Here is a 21,348-nt window from a genome sequence, read left to right as displayed (position 1 = left end):
GTAGTGGAAAAGGCCTGGTTTGGCTCTCACATTCCCCTTTCTCCCCCAGGCTCTGCCTGTCAGAAACTCCCTCCCACACAAGTGCCCTGCCATTTGCCAGAGAATTGTGGGGGAGAGGGGCTTTTCCTGTCTTCATGCTGGGACTCTGCCAACCCTCAGATTGTGGCTTTCTCTGGAGCCTGGAGCCCACTCACTGTGCCTCTGTGTGTTCCTCACCAGAGAAAGAAACTCAGGACAAATGTAACCAAGTGCACTGAAGCCCCAGCGTTTCCCAGGAGACTGGCTAGTGCTCACCCTTTCCCCTCATCTTTCATAACTGACTCTTCATCACTAAGCCACATGGCTACAGTTCACTGCTCTGATCTGGGGATCTAACTAAGCAGCTTGGAAGAAGGATAAGGCAGAGTTCCAGGCAGGCTGCAACTTCCTAAAGAGAAGTGAGTGCGGCTTTGAATCTCAGCTGAGCTGGTGCAGAGAGCCGTTCCCCTGCTCTGCCACCTGTGTCCTTGTTCTTCAGTGCCTGGCAGTGCACAGGCTATTTTGCCCCATCTCCCAAACCTTCAGCATATCTCTCCCTTCATGACTGGGAACTTTCCTCTCTCCCCAAAGCATCCCCAGAGCCTGAGTCAGGGGGAAATCCTCTTTATTAGTTGCCCTCTTAGTGCCCCTTGCTTCTGTGAGGGTAATTTTGGGCTTCCTATTAGCTCAAAGACTAGGAGGAGGTTGGATATGGGAGTCAGTGTTGTAGCACCTGCTGTGTTGTGCCACAGTAGCAGGGTTTGTGGGCATTTCTAGAACTAATCCTGACTTTCCAAGGCTATAGAATTCTGCTATAAAACTCCTTCATGGAGTCAGTCACCCTCAGTTTGTATCTATCTCTGAGACTGTCCGGGAGCCTTCTAGTCGGGTGGTCCCCTTCACCAGGTTGGGGCTCTCTCTTCCCAGGCAAGGCTCCTCACCACATGGGTTCTCCCAGTGGAGTTGCAAAGGGAAAATAACCAATCCCTGTATCTTGTTTTCTACCAGGCTCTCTTTGCCAACCACCCGCCACCCAGCTCCACCAATATATCCATGCCAGCTGATTCTGGTGCCCGCAAGACATCAAGTGCCACTTCCAGCATCCAGAAGGCAACTAGTTCGCACAAAGTGATGCCATCCCAGAGTACATCCTCTCACCTGGTCCCCAAGCCTCCAGCCAACCATAGGCAGGCAGTGGTCAGAAAAGTGGCAGCCCAGAGGATTTCCAAGTAAGTTTTTCCCCTGCCAAAGAAATCTGTGAGGAACACATTGCCAGCAATTGTCTTTGATACAGATCCTTTGGGGCTTTCTTCCTGAATTGAGACCTTGGAAGAGTCTGGCCTTGATACACTGGAGTAGTTGTACCCTAAAATGGAGCTTTACCTCAGAGTGTAAGCAGGGCCATAGCTTCATACAAATATGGGGACATAGGAATTGCCATACAGGATCAGAGAAGTGGGCTACCTAGGCCTCTATCCTGTCTCTGACAATGGTGAGTGGCAGGTGCTTCTTGGGGGAGCAAGACTGCAGTATCAAGTTTTGTTGGAAGTGCATGGGCAGAGCTGTGCTGGAGAAGCTGGTACATTTCCTGCCTGCACTGGACCCTCTGTTGTCTTTAGATCGTGCACTAAATTCATACCCCAGAACTATCCATAATGGGCTCACCTGCCTATAGGAGAAGTTTCTTCCTAACCCCATCAGCTAGTGGTTGGTTTGTCTCAAAGTATGAGGGTTTGTATCCCCATGTATGCTCTATGTATATTTGTCATTTCCCATATAAATGTCCAATGCTATTTGAACCCTACTAAGCTTTTGGCCTCAGACCTATCCTGTGGCAGTGAGTTCCACAGGTTAGTTATGTGCTGTGTAAAAAACAAAAAAAAATCCTTTTATCAGTTTCAAGTTTGTTGCCTTTTAATTTCCTTGAGCATCCCCTGGTTCCTGTGTTATGAGAGGGTAATTTTATCTGTACAATTCATTGTTATATCTCTCTGTATTATGCCCCCTTTCATTCTTCTTCTCTGTAGACTGAAAAATCCCCATCTTTACAATGTGTCCTCATATTGAAGTCTCTCCAACCCTTTTCCTTACCCATCTTTGGGCTTGTTTTAATCTCTAAAACACTGATTTGGGGAAAATCACATTTATAATCACCTCCCCTCAGTTCTGTTTGATTCCTGCCAGATTCTCTGACTCCTCCCATCCCCTTCCCTATTTAAGAGAGAAGCTTTAATAAAAAATAGTCCTTTTTCCAAAAGCCCCCCTGAGGAAGTGCTCAGATGCAGAATAGAGGTGCATTGGCAATGCTGTGGTTGGGGGGCTGAGGGAGCAGGACTGGAGTAGCAAGGTGTTTTGGAGGAACATGGGCAGAGGTGCTGGAGAAGCTGGTATATTTCCTGCCTGCACAATGCCTATGTTGAGATAAAATTCATCCCCCAAAACTATTTAAAAAGAAAACAAGACATTAGCAGGATTGGTTGACTCAGTGAGGGCGGCTGTGATCATGAGGTCTGGCAGGTCTGTGCTGGTGAATTCACCATCTGATTCTCTTTGTGCTGGTGTGGCTCATGTTAGTACAGGTGACAGACTGTGTCAGTGGGTTCCTTTGCTGGGCAGCAGAGATGTGTATTTGAAGATGCCGGTGTGCTGTGCTCACTTGTTGGCAGAGAGAATGTTTATCCTTGTGAGATGGAATTGCAGCTTCTTGGACAGATTTTACTTTGCTGCATTTTTGTGGTTTCTGCTCTGTGACAGGCAGGAGTGTGGGAAAACCGGAAAAAGCTCAGCACCAAAAATGCACAGAAGGTGGGGGGGAAGCAGAAGATTCCTGCAAAATTTCTGAAATGTAATCCAAGTATCGAAGGCTTGCAAGGAGCCACTCCGGAAATACTTTCTGAGTTGCCTTTCGGACTCCAGGACAAGGCTCCAAACCCATTCTTGCCATTCACGTGATCTCACAATAATATTTTTTCACTTACATGGAAAGAAGCAGGGTGAATGGAGGAAATTTTTCCTCAAAGAATCACAGAGATTAGAGATGAAAAAGATGTCTTCCATGCTTCAGTCCATTCTCTCCATTCTCCAGCTCTTCTGTACAGAGCATTCTCTGATGCTATGTTCAGCCTGTTTTTAAATAACTCCAGTAGCAGGAATTCTGTCACTTCGCCTGGGAGACAATACAAGAGTCTAATCAACCTTATTGCTAGGAAATTTCTCCTGATGTGCAGCCCGAATTTCTCCTTTGGTTTGTTTCATCCTGCTGCTCACAGATACTCCTTCCAGAACAACCCTCTCCCTCCTAAATACAGTGCTTGACATCCTTTGAATCCTCTCCTCCACATCTTCAAGGTTCCTAGTTATAGTTATCCTTACTGAGGTTTCTTTAACCTCTCCTCACATAGTATTCCTACTCACCAAGGTGTCAGTTATCTCATTTTACTTATTGGACCCTCTCCTATTTGTCAATGTTACGCTTGTGTTGAGGTGGATTTGTAATATTCCAAAAGTGGCTATATCCGAAAGTAGAACTATCACATCCCTAGTCAATGACATGATACTGTGCCTCTTTACATAAAACACAGTGTATCATTTGCTTTTTGGCTGCCATATGGGATTTCCAGCACATCCCTAATTTGCTGTCCACCATCTCCCTTAACTCTGTCTTGGCTACTTTCCAGGCCTCCTTCCTCCCAAGAGATCTCAGCCCTGCCTATTTCTTTTAATGGAACATACTGACTTTCATTAATTGAGGGAAAGTCTCATTTTAATCATTCTAATGATTCTGTGATTCATTTTTCTAATTTCTCTAAGACCATTTTATTCTCTGTCTCTGCTGTTTGTAGCTTAATATAATCACATTTTCTTTTCAAAGCTGTTTTTAGAATTTCCTCCAGGCTGTGTAGACAATTTTGTCTCCCTGAACCATCTCTTTTTTGCAAATATTATCATCTCACTCAGCCTGCACATATGGTGTCCAGAAGAGCAGGAGAAGCATGAGAGCGGGAAACCTCAGCTACAAACAAGATAGAGATTCTAAAGATGAACATTACTGATTCATTTAGTAACTCAGGACACAAAAGAAAAAAGTAATGGAACAATCAGACAAGCAAGGCTTGTCTTTTCTATTTCTGTTCCCTTTTGTTTTCTCAGTCTCCCAGTTTGGGAAAGAGGAAGGGTGTCCTTGTTGTGGATTGTGTCTAAAGCAGACTCCTTACTAAGGTAATGGAGCAGAAAACTGGGGCCTACATTAAGGTATGGGAAAAGACCATAGCAATGAAAGGAAGTTTAAAGTGTAGCTTTGTTAGAAATGTGACTCCATAAAATGGTCTCATGGGTTCCATGTTTGTCTCTCAATAATTTCCAGATTAAATGTGCTCAGATTACAAATAAAAAGATAGCTTTTCTAACTGCTAGCACCACAAACTCATCCTGGATTCCAGGAGTCAAGCTGGGTTCTTTCCACCCTGTGCGCTATCATCAGTAATGATGGTTCTGCAGGCCAAAATTATATCCTTTGTTGGGGTCATCCAGGTGTTACCAAGGGCAGAATTTGGAGACAATGAGATCACACTGTCATTGAAGTAGCATCTATAAACAGTGGGGTCAAGCAGATGTCACTGAGGGCAGCATTTGGTCTGCAGAACCTTCATTACAGATGATGATGTGCAAAGCAGAAATAAATCTGCTTGACTTTCAGAGCCTGAAGTGAGTTGGCATGGTTGGTAGATAGAAAAAAACATTTTTCCACTTTTAATCTCAGAACATTTGTTTTGGAGTGACTGAGATACAATAAATATGAAATGCTACGATGCTATTTTTAACAGTTGCTATTCAGAGAACTGCTTTTTAAAACCAGAACTGTGACAGCACGAGGTAAAACAAGGCCTTGAAAAGCTGGTGAGCAGAACCATCATTCGAAGAAAAGAACACTGCAGACAAGGGAGAGAAAGCGCCAAGTGGAGAAAAGAAACCGTACAATTCATGGCACCAGCATTCATAGAGCCTAGGGAAACTCGTGGGCCGGTCTTTGGCCAGCTGTTGACTGACAGAACCTGATGGTGACGTTGATCAGTGTAGCACAGTCTCTTGTATTGAGCTTTTGTGTTAATGCTATTTCCCAATATTCCCATTCAGGCACCTGCTCTGACTGATTGTTCCCTGTAACCAGTAGTACTGTGGCTCAGAGGGAATGAAGTTGATGTCAAATTCCCATTCCCAAAAAGAATCCTTCTGCACTATTATTCTTTTACATACTTTGTGTGGCACCAGCATTATCTGCGAAAGGTCCAAGAGTTCTGCACTATCATAATCAACACAGGAGCAGGGAGGAGATGATGCTTTTCTTCAGGCTTCTGCAAATCCACCTCAGAATTGGTTGGAGTCCTGACTGCAATCTGATATTGGCTATAGCCAGCTGCCTTAGCAGGGACTGGCCAACCCTGGCATATATGCAGAAAACAGAGGAGGTGGCTGCAGAGAGAGCTCTGCAAATCGCTTTAGTTCTGGTTTGAACCCTATCCTTCCCATGTTTGTTTATTCCTTGGCAGACATGAAGTGTCTAAAGTGTGCTGGGTGTATCTCACACAAAAGCAGAGTGCCCACCGTGGAGAGGATAGACAGCAACAGAGGATGCATGCGGCTGTTATTGGGACCCCTTTCACTTTCTGCTACTGCTGCACAGAGGCATGCTTGTTGTTTTAGCTCCTGAGTGCCTGGGTTAATCAGGCAGCTTGACCCTTAGACATTTTTTGGCAGCTGTAGCAGTGCATCTGAGAGAAGTGCCTTGATTTAACATACTGACACAGCTGGGCCCACTAGGCCTGCAGCTCTTAGCCCCTGGCCAGCCTCACATCATACACACAGACACACATGCAGAGACACCCAATCCAAGAACAACAAAGAGGAACAAGCCCTACTGGCACTGGCTCTTCACATCTGGTGCTGTCCTCTGGTCGAACCTCAGTTCTTGTATTATGTGAATTTGCTGGGATCAATTCTGTTCCCCTTACCCCATTAGTTTCCCAGGAATAAGTAGTAACAGTAAAGAGGGTCAACATTTAGATCCCCCGTAACCTGTAGAAGAGCAGCTCCCTCCAAATCTGCAGTCTGTGCCAGACAGCTTAGAAGAAAGTGGTGTTATGTCAAAGTGAAGGATGTGAGCTCCCATTCCAAGGCAATCATCAGGCTAAGAGAAAATCAAGGCACTGATGAAAATGTATGCAAAGGTGAGAATGGAGAAAGGACAGTTTGGGAGACATTAAACAGGAAGAAATAACACAACTTAGTGAGAGATGGACTGTTGGGGAGAAGAACCAAAGTTGACAGACACTGAAGCCTGGAAAATGGGAAAGACAGAGAAGTTGTCAGGCAACCCAGGAGTGGAGAAGAGAGGAATTGGAAGGAAAGATAATCAGTTCAGTTTGGGAAGTATGAACTGGCAGTGGGACTTCTAAGAGGATATGAGATAATTTGAGATGTGAGAATAAATAGATGGCAAGGGATTGGGGCAAAGATGTAGATCTTAGAATCATCTGCATAGAGGTGATATTTGAAACTACAGGAGTAGATGAGTTTACAGAGAGAAAGAGTATGTAGAAAAAGAAGATGGTGGGCAGGTGTGTGGGATGCCACCAGAGAGAGAGAGAGTGTTCTGTTTAAATGCAGTTATGGATAGAAGCATGATCCTCCTGCCCTCGGCTCTCCACGTGTCTTAGTGTCACACCTGCTGACTTTACTGACACAACATGTTTTTATCTGTTAGTCCTGCAGACTTCACACACCTACAATGAGTGAGCTGGATTCGACTCTGACTCATGCAGCACTGACAGAATCGGCAGCTAAATTCCGAGTGCTGAATCTTTATGTAAGAGGCAGAAAGAGCGCAGCTGGACTTTCAGGTCCTGGCTGAAGTTTGCTGCATTGGCAGTAAGAAACCATGAGCACAGTGGATCCAGAACTGTCCATGAAAAACAATAAACATGGAATCCAGCATGTCATTTGACAATAGCATTTCAGACTATGACTGAGCTAAGGCAAAGGTTGTTCCATGCAAATGTCGTATCAGACCCCTCTCCCCAGGATCCCAATTTACTCCATGCAACCCAGCTGAGAAAAATACAGGTGCCCTTGCCTGGCCATACAGCTGTCAGGAGCACCTTTCTGGCAACTTGCTGACTGAAATCTGAAGGCAAAAGGTGTCAGTCAACAGTTCAGAAGTTGCTCACATGTGCCTGAGTCTGTTAGTCATCAGCACATCACATGGGGATTGGAGACTACTATTCTTATCACTGAGGAGAGCTGAGAGTTATTCTGAACTTGTGCAACAGAGGGGAGTCAGGGGAGGAGGAGGAAGAATTGTGAAAGGCACAGGAGTACTGAGCAGGGGAGTCTGGACTGACCAGAATAGAAAGTCAGGAAGGCCATGAAGTAGTCAGAAAGGATAGAGCCAGAGAGCCAGGAGAGGGAGTCAGGAGGGATCAGGGAGAGAGGGAGGAGCAATGAGAAGGGAATAGATTCATAGATTTTAAGGCCAGAATGGATGATTATGATCATCTAGTTTGACCTAGAGTCCTCAGTGAGTTAATCCATTTTCAAGCAGGAGAAAGTGCTAACCTCACTATGAGAGTGATACTCCCCTGATAAAGGAAGCACAGTTGAACTGCACAAAGCCCAAGGAGGATTTATTCTCTTTGTGCCCCAAACTTTTGTACTAACTGCAGATGAGCCTGCAGAGGCATCTGCTTTATGAAGTGAGGAAGGATTGGATTCTTCTTGTGTGTGGCTCTCAGCTTACAGCTCAGTGACTCTGTGTGCTTCTCCAGCTGGGGTCAGCGTGTGAGATCCTGAGCTTAGCTTTGAACACAGTCCTCTCTGCAACCTCCCTCCCTGTGTGCAGTAGTGTCCTACTAAATGGCTTAACAAAGATGTTCTTCTTCAAGTGCTTGTTCACGTCGATTCCAATTAGGTGTGTCCACGCCGTGTGCACGGTTGTCAGAAACTTTTCCCTTAGCAGCTCCCGTCGGGTCGGCTCTGAAGCCCCATGGGGTGGCGCCTTCATGGCGCTCAATATATGATCCTGCCGACCCAACCCCCCTTCAGTTCCTTCTTACCATTCGTGGCAGTGTTAGAACTGCGTTCACTTGCTTGCAAGTGCTCCCTTAGCCTAGTGCCTAGTTCTTTGTAGTTTTAGTGGTTAGTGTTGTTAGTATAGGTAGTAGTAGTGATTGGTAACTGGGATCATTTGTATCCCATCACCCCACCTTGGGCTGCAAGGCATGCTGCAAGCCCAGGGGTTTAAAACTTGCGGTGTTTGCTGGAAGCCTATGCCCAATAGTGATCCCCATGACTCGTGCCTTAGGTGCTTAGAGGAGGCGTATCAGTCAGAGCACTCTAAGATTTGTAAGGATTTCAAACCTAGAACCAAGAAGGAGCGGGACTTCTGTTTAAAACAACTATTGATGGAAGCCGCACTCTATCCTGCAGCACCAGACCGCCCAGCCCCAGGCCCAAGTTCGTCGGTGCAGAGTGCCCCGGCATCGGTCTGCAACTTGGTGCCAATGAAGGACTCTGGCGAGAGAGACCCTCGGAACCAGAAATCCCCGGCACCGCTCCACATCTCTGGGGCCACACAAGAGGCATAAGAAGACAGACAGAGGGCGCTCTCCTCAGGGGGCTGCGAGATCATCAGGGGATGCTCTGCTGCTCCAAAGGAAAGACTCAGCCACCAAGCAGCAGGCACCGTTGAGTCTGGCACTTAGTGGCTTTTCTGCGGGGCAGTGCCTGGTGGAGGTGTTGGAGCCACTCTGCACCCCGGACACTTTTTGAGGCTGCTAAGGACCTCATTGAAATTATGGTGCCTCAACCATCAGAGAGAAGCCTCTGGCACCACCTAGATTGGTACCATCTAGAGACAAGCCTGCGATGATGTGCTGCTCCTTGTCCCCAGACCGGCACCGTTCCCAGCACCGTTCCTGATCCGCATCCCCACAACACCACTCCCCGGCACCACCCACGGTACAAGTTTGCATGGCACCAGGGGAGAGGAGATCTACATCTTCGACATTGAGGGGTCAGTGCTGATCTAGGACCCCTCAGAGGATTGGCACCATCCCACGGCACCGGGGTGCGGCACCAGTCTCATTCGAGGGACAGCCAGTTCCCATCCTTGACATGTCGTTGTGACACCGATCCCCAACCTCTTCTTCACAGCACCGGCCACCGGCACAGGGGTCGTCAGCACCACCTTGGTCGTCGCCCTCGGGTTCCTCGGACTCCAAGTCCAAATCGTTTTATTCAAGGCGCAGTAGGCATAGGTCTGGGAAGCTCTGGAGATAAGTCAAAACAGCATGGCAGCTGCAGTGGCTATCCCCCGCACAATGGCCCTTCTGGACCCCCTGAGCTTACCACCAGGCCCAGGGTACCCCTTCAAGGGCTTCCAGGTCTATGGCCTCAGGACATCACCCCTCCCACTCACCGAGGAATAGACCTGTCCCTCGGGCAACGGAAGTGGGCCCTCACCAGACTGCCCCCTCAAACTGCAGAGCAGTCGGGGGATGCGGGTCCAATGCCACCTGTAGCCCAGGACACCCCGATTGGGCTGGAACAACAGGGGAACCTAGCACAGCCCAGGAACAACCAGGACAGCTGAGGGCCATGAGGACCCTGTAACCCCGATTGCCTCATCATGATCCTCGCCTGATGAGGCGGTGGCAGGAGCGTCAGCCTCAGGTCCTCCAACCATTGACCACAGGGCTCACGAGGACCTACTCCACCACATAGTCCGTAATACAGGCAGAGGAGGCAACCAAATCAGAGGACACAATGGGAGACATCCTCGCTCCAGAGAGTCCTTCCAGAGTGGCACTGCCAATAATTAAAACAATTCAGAATAACAACAAGACCCTGTGGCAGTCTCCAGCCTCCATTCCGCCCATCTCCAGGGGTGTGGAGAGAAAATACTTTGTCCCCTACAAGGGATACGAGTTTTTATTCTCTCACCCACACCCATGCTCCTTGGTGGTCTCAGCGGTAAATGAAAAAGAGCGCCAGGGCAACAGGCACCAGCCCCCAAGGCTAAGGAGGCCAAACGTATAGACCTCTTTGGTAGGAAAGTGTATGCTGCTGGGGGCCTTCAGCTGAGGATAGCCAACCAGCAGGCTATCCTCAGGAGGTATAACTTTAACTCTTGGGACGCTATGTCCAAATACAAAGAGATGCTCCTTGCGGAGTCAAGAGTGGAGTTCTCAGTGTTGGTTGAGGAGGGGAAGGAGGAGGCTAGGATGTCCCTTCAGGCCTCCCTTGACGCGGCCGACTCGGCTGCACGAACCATCTCTTCAGGGGTGGTCATGAGGAGAACCTCCTGGCTCCAGGCTTCAGGTCTTCCCCCAAAGGTCTAACAGACCCTGCAGGACCTTCCCTTTGACGGCACAGAGCTGTTTTCAGACCAGACAGACTCGAGACTCCATAGCCTCAAAGATTCAAGAGCAACAATGAAGTCTCTGGGGATGCATACGTCTGCTACCCAGAGAAAACCTTTCAAACCTCAACCCCAGCAGCAGCAGAGGCAATATCAACCCCACCCAAGTCAGGACCCCTACCGCTGTAAGGGCAGGAACAATAGGCGAAGGCCGTCTAACCAGTCATCAATCCAGGGCCAGGGCCTGACTAAGCCAGAGTCGGGATCCAAACAAGGGTTTTGAGGGGACACCTGAGGACAGCATGCCAGACTTCATACCGGAGCCTTCTCCCGGCTTTCTGAACTGTATTCCACTTCTACCATACATAGTCCCTTACAACATCGGACTGTTGGGTCCTTCGCACGGTAGAGGTGGGATATTCTCTCCAATTCTGCTCTTCCCCACCCTCCCAGCCCCCTTCCCCATCCCTCTTCAGGGACCCTTCTCATGAGCAACTCCTTGTACAGGAGGTGCAATCGCTTCTCGCCTTAGGGGCAGTGGAGGAGGTTCCTCAGGAGCTATGGGGCAAGGGTTCTACACCCATTACTTCCTAATCCCCAAAACAAAGGGGGGGTCTCAGACCCATCTTAGACCTGCGAGGACTCAACCAGTTTATGGTAAAGTTGAAGTTCCGCATGGTCTCCCTGAGTTCGATCATTCCTTCCCTGGATCCGGGGGACTGGTACGCCACCCTCAACATGAAAGATGCGTATTTCCACATAGCCATTCATCCGGCCCACAGACGTTTCCTGACGTTTGTGGTCAATCACAAGCACTACCAGTTCACAGTGCTCCTATTCAGTTTATCGACGGCCCCCTGAGTGTTCACCAAGTGCATGTCGATGGTTGTGACCTTTCTCCAAAAGAGGCAGGTACAGGTGTATCCCTACCTCGACGATTGGCTGCTGAGGGCGGGTTCCAGGGAGCAGGTGGAGTCCCAAGTCCGGTTAGTCACAAATACCTTCCAGAGACTGGGTTTCCTCCTCGACATGGACAAGTCAACACTGTCACCAACCCAAAGAATAGAATTTATTGGGGCAGTGCTGCTAGACTCGGTTCAGCGCTCCTCAGCCATCCATGACCTTGGAGATCTACAGATGCAGGGCAGGTGGTTGCAGTCCAAGATCCTGCTCCACATCAATATAAAGGCGCTCAGAGCGGTGAGACTAGCCTTCCAGACCTTCAAGGACAGACTTCAAGGTCAGTGCATGAGGGTGTTGACCTACAATACCACCGCCATGTTTTACATAAACAAAGAGGGCAGAGCCCACTCCTCCCCTTTCTGTCATGAAGCTCTCCAGCTTTGGGATTTCTGTATAGCCCACTCAGGACACCTCCAGGTAAATGATCTCCCAGGCCTGCAGAACGAGATTGCAGACTGTCTCAACAGGTTGTTTCTCAACCACGAGTGGTCAGTCTGCCTGGACGTCTCACATTCCATCTTCCAAAGGTGGGGTTTTCCCCAGGTGGACCTATTCACCACCAGGAGCAACAGGAAGTGTCCAACATTCTGCTCCTTCTAGAAACACAGTCCGGGCTCCATCTCGGACGCATTCCTGCCTCCTTGGGGGGACCACCTCATGTACGCCTTCCCACCAGTCCCACTCGTTCACAAGGTGCTGCTCAAGATCCGCAGAGACAGAGCAGATGTGATCATGCTGGCCCTGACATGGCCACGACAACATTGGTCCTCCATGCTTCTGGAGATGTCGGTGGACACCCCGATAGCACTACCACTTTACCCAGATCTGATTACACAAGACCAAGGTCGCCTCCTTCACCCAGACCTCCAATCCCTTCATCTCATGGCTTGGAAGCTTCATAGTTAAACCCAACGGATCTCCAATGCTCAGATTCGGTGAAGGAGGTGTTGCTTGGTAGCAGGAAACCTACCACTAGGGCCACTTATCTAGCTAAGTGGAAAAGCTTCTTGTGCTGGTGTGAGCAGCGTCACACATCTCCGCTTCAGACATCTATACCACTCATCCTGGAATACCTACTACATCTGAAACAGCAAAGGTTGGCAGGATCATCCATCAGGGTACACCTTGCAGCCATCTCAGTGTTTCACCCGGGAAAGTCGGGGCGCTCTGTATTCGCCAACTCCATGGTGGGCTGTTTCCTAAAGAGTTTGGAAATACTATACCCACATTCTCGACCACCTATACCCACTTGATCTCAATCTGGTTCTCTCCAGACTAATGGGAGCCCTGTTTGAACCACTGGCTACATGCTCCCTTCTGTATCTCTCGTGGAAGGTAGCGTTCCTGGTTGCCATCACTTCAGCCAGGAGGGTGTCCGAGTTAAAGGAACTGACCTCCACCCCCCATGGCCTTCCATAAGGACAAGGTGCAGCTCAGGCCTCACCCAGCCTTCTTGCCCAAGGTAGTATTTCAATTCCATATTGGACAAGACATTTTTCTACCAGTCTTCTATCCCAAGCCGCATGTCAATTCGCGGGAGCAGAGACTTCATTCGCTAGACATCCGGAGAGCGCTAGCATTCTACATTGAGCGCACGAAACCTTTCAGGAAATCGAATCAACTGTTCATAGCAGTGACAATAGGATAAAATGGCTTCCAGTCTCCTCACAGCACATTTTGTCATGGATCATGGACTGCATCCGTACTTGCTACGACTTCGCCAAGGTTCCAGCTCCACCTATTACAGCGCATTTGACGTGGGCTCAAGCCTCATCCACAGCTTTCCTGGCCCAGGTGCTCATCCAGGAGATCTGCAGAATGGCGACCTGGTCATCCATGCACATGTTTACTACCCACTATGCCATCACACAGCATGCCAGAGAGGACACAGCTTTTGGCAGGGCAGTTCTCCAATCAGTGGTTCCTTAACTCCAACCCCACTTCCAGGGGAGAGCTTGGGAGTCACCTGATTGGAATCAATGTGAACAAACACTCAAAGAAGAAAAAATGGTTACTCTCCTTCTTGTAAGTGTTGTTCTTTGAGATGTGGTGTTCATGTCCATTCCAATACCCTACCTCCTTCCCCTCTGTCGGAGTAGGCGGCAAGAAGGAACTGAAGGGGGAGTCAGATCGGCAGAGTCATATATTGAGCACCATGAAGGCGCCACTCCAGGGGGCTCCCTAGCCAACCCGACGGGAGCTGCTAAGGGAAAAGTTTCCGACGACTATGCACGTGGCGCGCACACACCTGATTGGAATGGACGTGAACAACACATCTCGAAGAGCAACAATTACAAAAAGGTGAGTAACTGTTTTTTTCTTTTCTGCTTCAGAGCACTGAATAGTATGGACCCATGATAATATTAAGTGTGTTTTGTGACTTGGCAGCTCAGAACCAAATGCTTTTTCCTTCACTTTCCATCTACTTCTCTCAGAGCCAGGCACAGGGGCACTCAGGACAAACAGCTGTTTGAGGCATATAGACGGAGTGGCTCTTGCAGGTGCCTGTGGGCTCACTTATCTCCCTTCTACCTTTTTTGAGCTTCTTGCTTGCACTGCCCATTTCGTTCCACGTTCAGGTAGTGTTTTGTGGCTCCCATCTCTGAGCCCCAGTGGCCTATATGACTTAGTGTCTCTCGCTGGCCTGGCCTTTCCATGCTGATCTCGTTCTAATCCAGTGCTTTTATCTGCCAGGGTAACTTCTACAGAAGGGCAGCTGAATGGATTCCAGAACAGCCTTAGCAGTGCAGCATCCTGTGAGCCAGGCACAAAATCCACAGGTGAGTGCAGGTCCCACAGACTAAGAGAGAAGGGTAAAGGAATGGAATGATGGACTGTATTGATCTCCAGGAGTTGGCAGGGAAGGGGCCAACCCTTTGGCTAGAGAAAAAGACACAGTTTCTTACTCTGAGTGCAATGGTTTGCAAGTAGCAGCCCTGGGGCCATCTGAGGGTGGAATTAATTCCTCCTGGGACACCGTAAGAAGGACTTACCGAGGGGGAGCTGGGGCTGAGTCTGGCAAGGAGAGTTGGAGATGAAGGATCGCTAGAAATATGGTTGAAAGGAGAGCTTGGCTAAAATGAGCCACCTTTGCTTTTAGCTTTGGCAAAGGGGACAGTCTGCTGTTTCTGTTTGGCCTTTAAAAGGCCAGGGCATTTTTTACTTTTATTTTTCTGTCTTGCAATAAAGCCTCTCTGTCCAGAAATGGTTACTCTAGGTATGTCCTATGGATTTGCCTTCTCTAATTTTCTTACTTCTCTGGTTCATGACTGCTTAATTCAAAGAGGTTCCTCTGGGACTGGTGTCTAGGGAACAAGAACCTGATCTTTTTCCATTGCTTCAAAAGTGTCTGCAGAACAGATATGTTGTTGGTTTAGATGAACCAAAACTGTATGTGATGTTATTGCCAAGGCCCTGTGTATTCTGTGATGCTGCAGCCATGGAATTTGCAGCAGAATTGAGCTCCAGAATCTGAGCTTTAATTTTTAAAAAATTATATTTTTAGCCCTTATGGTTGCTGAGAAAACCATGAGAACATGACCTGAGTGTCTCTGATGCAGTGATTTCTGCCTGAGTCTGCACAGCCTGAAACAATAGCTCAAAAAGAAGTGACCTGCCCCATTCATCTCTAGTGGGGGGTTAGCTCTGAAATTTAAGGATGACATTTCCAATATTAACATTAACAATTTCATTGCTGATCCTTTAGCAAAAACATCCAGCTAATGCAATTCTTGTACAATTCCAAACTGCCTCCCACGCTTTACCACCTGCCAAAACCTCCAGCTTTACTACCAGCAGTTTTTACAACAGTTAACAGAAAAATCTGCAGCCCTCTCAGACCTGATAATGTGGGTGGGGACACTGTAAAATGGGATTCAACATGAAAATAAATAACACAGTTTCTCTATTTTAATGTATATGTAGTTGCTGCAGAATTTCTAGTTCAGTAGTTCTCAAACTTTTGTACTGGTGACCCCTTTCACATAGCAAGCCTCTGAGTGCGACCGCCCCTTATAAATTAAAGACACTTCTAAATATATTTAACACCATTATAAATGCTGGATGCAAAGCAGGGTTTGGGGTGGAGGCTGACAGCTTGCGACCCCATGTAATAACCTCGCGACCCCCTGAGGGGTCCTGACCCCCAGTTTGAGAACCCCTGTTCTAGTTTGCACAATTCAAGACCCGTTTGCTGCAGAGTATTGGGGCCGTGATATATATAGGACTACAGATTAAAAGCCCAGTCCTCAGAATCTGACACAAGGGAAAAAAATAGTGGGTACTTAGCACCCACTAGCCACAGCTGTTCGGGCAGCTGCCACCCATCAGCTGTTGAAGCGGCTGAGGGAGGCACTTGCGGGGGGTGGAAAGCAGCGAGCGGTGGGCAAGCAGGGCCTCAGGGGAGGGTTGGAGCAAGGGTGGGAAGAGGCAGAGCGAGGGCGGGGCCTTGGGAGGGGCGGAGCAGGGGCAGAAAGAGGAGGAGTGAGGGTGGAGCCTTGAGGGAGGGGCGGAGTGGGGGCAGGAAGAGGCGGGGTGAGGGTGGGGCCTCAGGGGAGGGTGGAGTGAGGGCAGGGTCTTGGGGCAAAGTAGGAGTAGAGCACCCCTAGGGAAAAAGAAAACTCAGTTCCTATGATCTGACCAAACTGATTTATGCGATCCTGAATGAACATGGCAGTCCGTTGAGCACTGTTCTTCTCTTGGTTGCTCCCTCCAGAGCTCCCGCCATTGCTACCCTACAGTCTTCAGCCTTGCAGGAAGCAAACCCTCTACCTGCAATGTATTCTCCAACTCCCCTCTGGCCACTGCTGAAAGTATCTCCTTCTGTTGATCCTGTTCGTGTCTACTGTAACTGCGGGCAGCAACCCCTTCCTATTTCTGTGAGCATCTTCCCGGAATTAATGCAGAGCACGTGTGAGGGGAATTGTCAGTAGAGGGACAATAGACAGCAACAGTCTAGAACTGTAGGAAATGTAAGCTAGATAGTATGGATCCCTTGGTAATTGTGAGATTCCCTTTAAGGGAGGGATGTAACCATTCGTACTGGGAGTGTTCAAGTTGAAGTGAACACATGAGGTAGAAATCTTAGTCCTTTCCTGCAGGATGTGGCTAGCTGACCCAGGGCAAACCTGCCTCTCTGAATCTGAAATGAAGAATTTAGGCCAGAGCCTGTTGGATAAGCTCGAGCAACAGAGCTTGAGGGAGGGCTAATGGAAGCATGACTTGCTGGGTAAGCCACTTAAAGCCTTCTCCTTGCCCCGGAAGAAAGGTGTTACAGCTCCAAGAGTAGTGTGTGCTATTTCAGTGAGCAGAATAACTGGAGAGAAGTGATTGTTGTTCTTGGAAATGTGAGGGGAAGATACTTTGCCCAGTTCAACTTTAGGCCCCCCTTTTCCAGGTGCCTGAGGGACTAAGCCATTTTTCCTCCTCTCCCTCTTGCAACCCAGTACCTTCTTTGTTCTGTAGCCCTTGTTTCTCTCATCATAAGGTTTGGTTATCATTTCACTTATGAGTAGTGCCCTACATGTGCCTGGCACTGACTAGAGAGACTGGAGACCTGGGCCCTGCCATGAGGAGCATGCAGTCAAAGTCAGATACAACATGGCATGACTTTGGGCAAGAGAGAAGGGAGGTTGTTCTGAGGGACTCGTCCTAGAAGTAGAATGGATAGTAACCTGGAAAGGCAAGAGATTAAACAGGGCAGTTCCATGCACAGCCCCAGGTCAGCAAGGGAGGATGCAGGCAAAATACCCTCCCTTCGTCTCTCAGCCTGAAAGTTCCATATGGATTCTGAAGTGTCAGAAGGAGGATTCACTCTCTACTTGGCCCATTCAAACTCAGTTTATTAGGTCCTGACATGGAAACCTTCAGGGTAGTGAATTGGGAAGGAGCACCACCACATCCACTGGGACAAATAGGTTCAGAAGAGAATTACTTGGACAAACTCATGGAGCACCCTGGGATTGGTCCTGCTCCCTAGTGGGCAGGGCTTTGACTGACTTTTGAGTTGGGAAAGGCTATCAAAGAAGCCAGTGGAGAGATCCTTCTGCCCATTTGATTATGTGGTAGTATCTATGCAAGGTTTAGAGCTGCATCTCCCTCCTCCTTTACTGCTCGGTTGTAGAGACTGCTCCTGGATGAGTCCAGCCCTTTCTAATCTATAAGATGGGGTGAAAGAGGCACACTTGTCTGAGAAGGCCAGCCAGACACCCACATACAGAGAGTGAAATCCTGGCTCAATGGAAGTCAATGTAAAAAACTCCCATTGATGATATTGGGACCAAGATTTAAAACAGAGGCTCTAAGCCTCTTTCACGTGTCTGTCCCAATGTATGTCTCTGGGTATGTTGTAATCCCTTGGGGCAGGATGGGTCTGCAGTCACACTACCATAAACAGAGACACATGGAAAAGCTGTTTGGGTCCCTGTTGTTCCAGACATACCCACTGGGCTATTGCTGCTTTCTGATGGTTGTTAGCATAAGGGATGTGAGGGTAAAGTAGTGGGGAGGCTTCTGTGCAGAAGGAGGGAGGAACAGCCCAAGCTAAGCCATCTTTTCCATTTTCCAGGTCCTTTGGAAGTTGGCCCCCAGCTTATATTCGCCAGATCCAAATCTTTTTCCAGCCGTTCCAGATCCAGTGGCACAGTTGTAGGGCAGAGAAAGAGAAAGACAGTGCAGGCAGGGCCAGTTTAAGGTAACAGCAGCCACCTTTGGACTCCCAGCCCATACTTCTTCCTCTGTCCTCAGAGGTAACTCTGATTGCCTTGCTGGGGGTAGTAGATTTTGGGTCTCAGCAAAGAGAAGAAGAGTGAGAGAGGCAGGTAACCCAAGAGAAGGTGAGTCTGAGGTTTTGTGAAAGTGAGAAATACAGGCACTATAGAAGCTGGCAACCAATCTGCTCAGATAAGAATCCACTTGCAGGTGGTACTGCAGGTGTAAGAAAATACTAGTTCTTCTTCGAGTGCTTGCTCATGTCCATTCCATTGTAGGGATGTGTGCTCGCCACTGCACCGGTGCTGGAAGTTTTTACCCTCAGTTGTATCCATAGGGGACTGGCTCTGGCGCCCTTTGGAGTGGCGTGCATATGTGCTGGTATAAGGGTGCCGCTGGCCCCCTCCCTCCCTCCCTCCCTTCTTTCCGCCAGTGTTGGTACTGGAACACTCCCCTTGCTCTAGCAAGTGGTTTCCTTTCAGTGGTTCTTTGACCTATTTTCTTTGTAAATAGTTGTAGTTAGCTGATAGTTAGCAGTTCTCAATAGTTTAGTATACCTTAATGAAGCTAGTCCCCTGAGGGACTTAGCCAGAGACGGGGCATGCCCTGCTCCTTGGGCATCAAGCCTTGCAATCGCTGTAAGAAGCCCATGTCAATCAGCGATCCACACAAGCTGTTTAAAATGTCTGGGTGAATCCCACATTCACGAAAAGTGTCGCATTTGCAAGGGATTCAAGCCCCAGACCAAGCAAGAAAGAGACATTAGTCTGCACATGCTCCTCATGGAGTCAGCACTGGCACCAGCCTTGGAGCCGGCACATTCGGACTCAGTACTAAGTACCTCGGCATTGACGAGAAGTGCCCCCCGGCACTGAATTTCTCTCAGCACCAATCTCCATTGCCAATACCAGCCAAAAGGCATAAGAAACACGTGAGAAGGGGGCGCTTCTTGGGCATCCGTAAGGGCAAGGATAAAGGAGAAGTGGAGCCTAGACTGGCTCAGACTACCTTGCCATCTCCGGAACCCATTCAGCAGCAGCCTCACTGGTTGAACCTAGCCCGCCCCATAATCTGTCTCCTACTCTGGGGAGTGGTAGAGGCACGCGGTACCTCATGGTGCCATCCACCCCAGAAGCCTTTCAAGTGGCAAAAGACATCTTCTCCCTCCCCATGCCGCCTACTCCTTGGGAAGAGAGGCCCAAGGACCCCTTCTTCCCATCTGTTTCAAGGTGAAAGTCTTTAATGGCACCCCTACATAATTCACCCCGTGGCACCGTACCCCGGCCCCATCTCACTCTCCAGTGCCATGCCAGCAACCTCCAGAGCTGCACAGACCCGCAACCAGTTGACGAATTCCCAGCACAGATCGCCAGACTCCAGGCACCAATCCCTGGGATCCCGACGCTAGTCACCTGACCCACAATACCAGGCTGCAGAGGCACACCATCGGTTCCCGGAACTCTTGCAACAGTCACCTGGCAGGCACTGCTCACCAGAGCCTCCTTGGCGCTCTCAGGAGTTCCGGCACCGATCCTCGGAGCCTTGCCAGTTACCACTGCCCCAACACCGGTCGCCAGAGCCTCAATGCCGGTCGTCAGTCACCAGAGCGTCATGGACGGTCCCCGCGCTCCCGGTGACAAAATTTGCAGATGATACAAAATTACTAAAGATAGTTAAGACCCAGGCAGACTGCGAAGAGCTACAAAAGGATTTCTCAAAACTGGGTGACTGGGCAACAAAATGGCAGATGAAATTTAATGTTGATAAATGTAAAGAAACGCACATCGGAAAGCATAATCCTAACTATACATATAAAATGATGGGGTCTAAATTAGCTGTTACCACTCAAGAAAGAGATCTTGGAGTCATTGTGGATAGTTCTCTGAAAACTTCCACTCAATGTGCAGCAACAGGCAAAAAAGTGAATAGAATGCTGGGAATAATTAAGAAGGGGATAGAAAATAGGACAGAAAATATCATGTTGCTTCTATATAAATCCATGGTACACCCACATATTGAATACTATGTGCAGATGTGGTCACCCCATCTCAAAAAAGATATATTGGAATTGGAAAAGGTTCAGAAAAGGGCAACAAAAATTATTAGGGGTATGGAACGGCTTCCGTATGAGGAAAGATTAATAAGACTGGGACTTTTCAGCTTGGAAAAGAGACAGCTAAGGGGAGATATGATTGAGGGCTATAAAATCATGACTGGTGTAGAGAAAGTAGATAAGGAAGTGTTGTTTACTACTTCTCATAACACAAGAACTAGGGGTCACCAAATGAAATTAATAGGCAGCAGGTTTAAAACAAATAAAAGGAAGTATTTCTTCACACAATGCAGAGTCAACCTGTGGAACTCCTTGCCAGAGGATGTTGTGAAGGCCAAGACCATAACAGGGTTCAAAAAAAGAACTAGATAAATTCCTGGAGGATAGGTCCATCAATGACTGTTAGCCAGGAAGGGCAGGAATGGTGTCCCTAGTTTCTGTTTGCCAGAAACTGTGAATGAGTGACAGGGGATGGATCACTTGATGATTACCTGTTCTGTTCATTCCGTCTGGGGCACCTGGCACTGGCTACTGTCGGAAGACAGGATACTGGGCTAGATGGACCTTTGGTCTGATCCAGAAGGGCCATTCTTATGTTCTTATGAGATCCGGTTCCCCAATGGGATCTCAACCTGGTCCTCTCCAGTCTCACCAGTTCTCCTTTTGAGCCTCTCACCTTTTGCTCTCTTGCAACTGTCATGGAAGGTCACATTCCTTGTAGCCATTACCTTGGCGAGGCGACTGTTCGAGATTAAAGCCCTCACTTCAGAGCCCCCGTATACAGTATTTTACAAGGACAAGGTGCATCTGCCACCCCATCCAGCCTTCCTGCCAAAGGTGGTGTCACAGAATGTCTTCCTCCCGGTGTTGTGTCCAAAGCCTTACACGACCAATGAGGAGAGGTGTCTGCACACTCTAGATGTCAGGCACACCCTGGCTTTCTATCTGGAGCGCACCAGGCCCTTCCGCAGATCGACTCAGCTCTTTATCACGTTAGCTGACAGGATGAAGGGCCTTCTGGTGTCCTCTCAGAGGATTTCGAATTGGATCACCATCTACATCCGTACTTGTTACGAGTTGATGCAGGCTGTGCCTCCACTGATAGTGAAGGCTCACTCTACAAGGGATCAGGCATCTTCAGCTGCCTTCCTGGCCCATGTCCCCATCCAGGACATCTGTAAAGCCGTGACGT

General features: G+C 48.6%; 1 protein-coding gene across 6 annotated transcripts in view; it reads left to right on the top strand.

Moving 5' to 3' along the window:
- Positions 1 to 21,348, top strand: part of TTLL5 (tubulin tyrosine ligase like 5) — a 207,518-nt gene that overhangs the window by 170,766 nt on the left and 15,404 nt on the right. For 5 of the 6 annotated variants that reach the window (XM_034768482.1, XM_034768480.1, XM_034768478.1 and 2 more), the window contains 2 exons: positions 1,027 to 1,247; positions 14,090 to 14,175. In XM_034768482.1, the coding sequence (XP_034624373.1) occupies positions 1,027 to 1,247; positions 14,090 to 14,175 (307 nt within the window). The remainder of the gene's footprint in view (positions 1 to 1,026; positions 1,248 to 14,089; positions 14,176 to 21,348) is intronic. The other variant, XM_034768481.1, reaches the window with a different exon arrangement.

This window comes from Trachemys scripta, chromosome 4, assembly GCF_013100865.1.
Source record: "Trachemys scripta elegans isolate TJP31775 chromosome 4, CAS_Tse_1.0, whole genome shotgun sequence".
Lineage (NCBI taxonomy): Eukaryota > Metazoa > Chordata > Testudines > Emydidae > Trachemys > Trachemys scripta.
The sequence above is the reverse complement of the archived record's forward strand: the minus strand, read 5'-3'. Positions and strand labels throughout refer to the sequence as shown.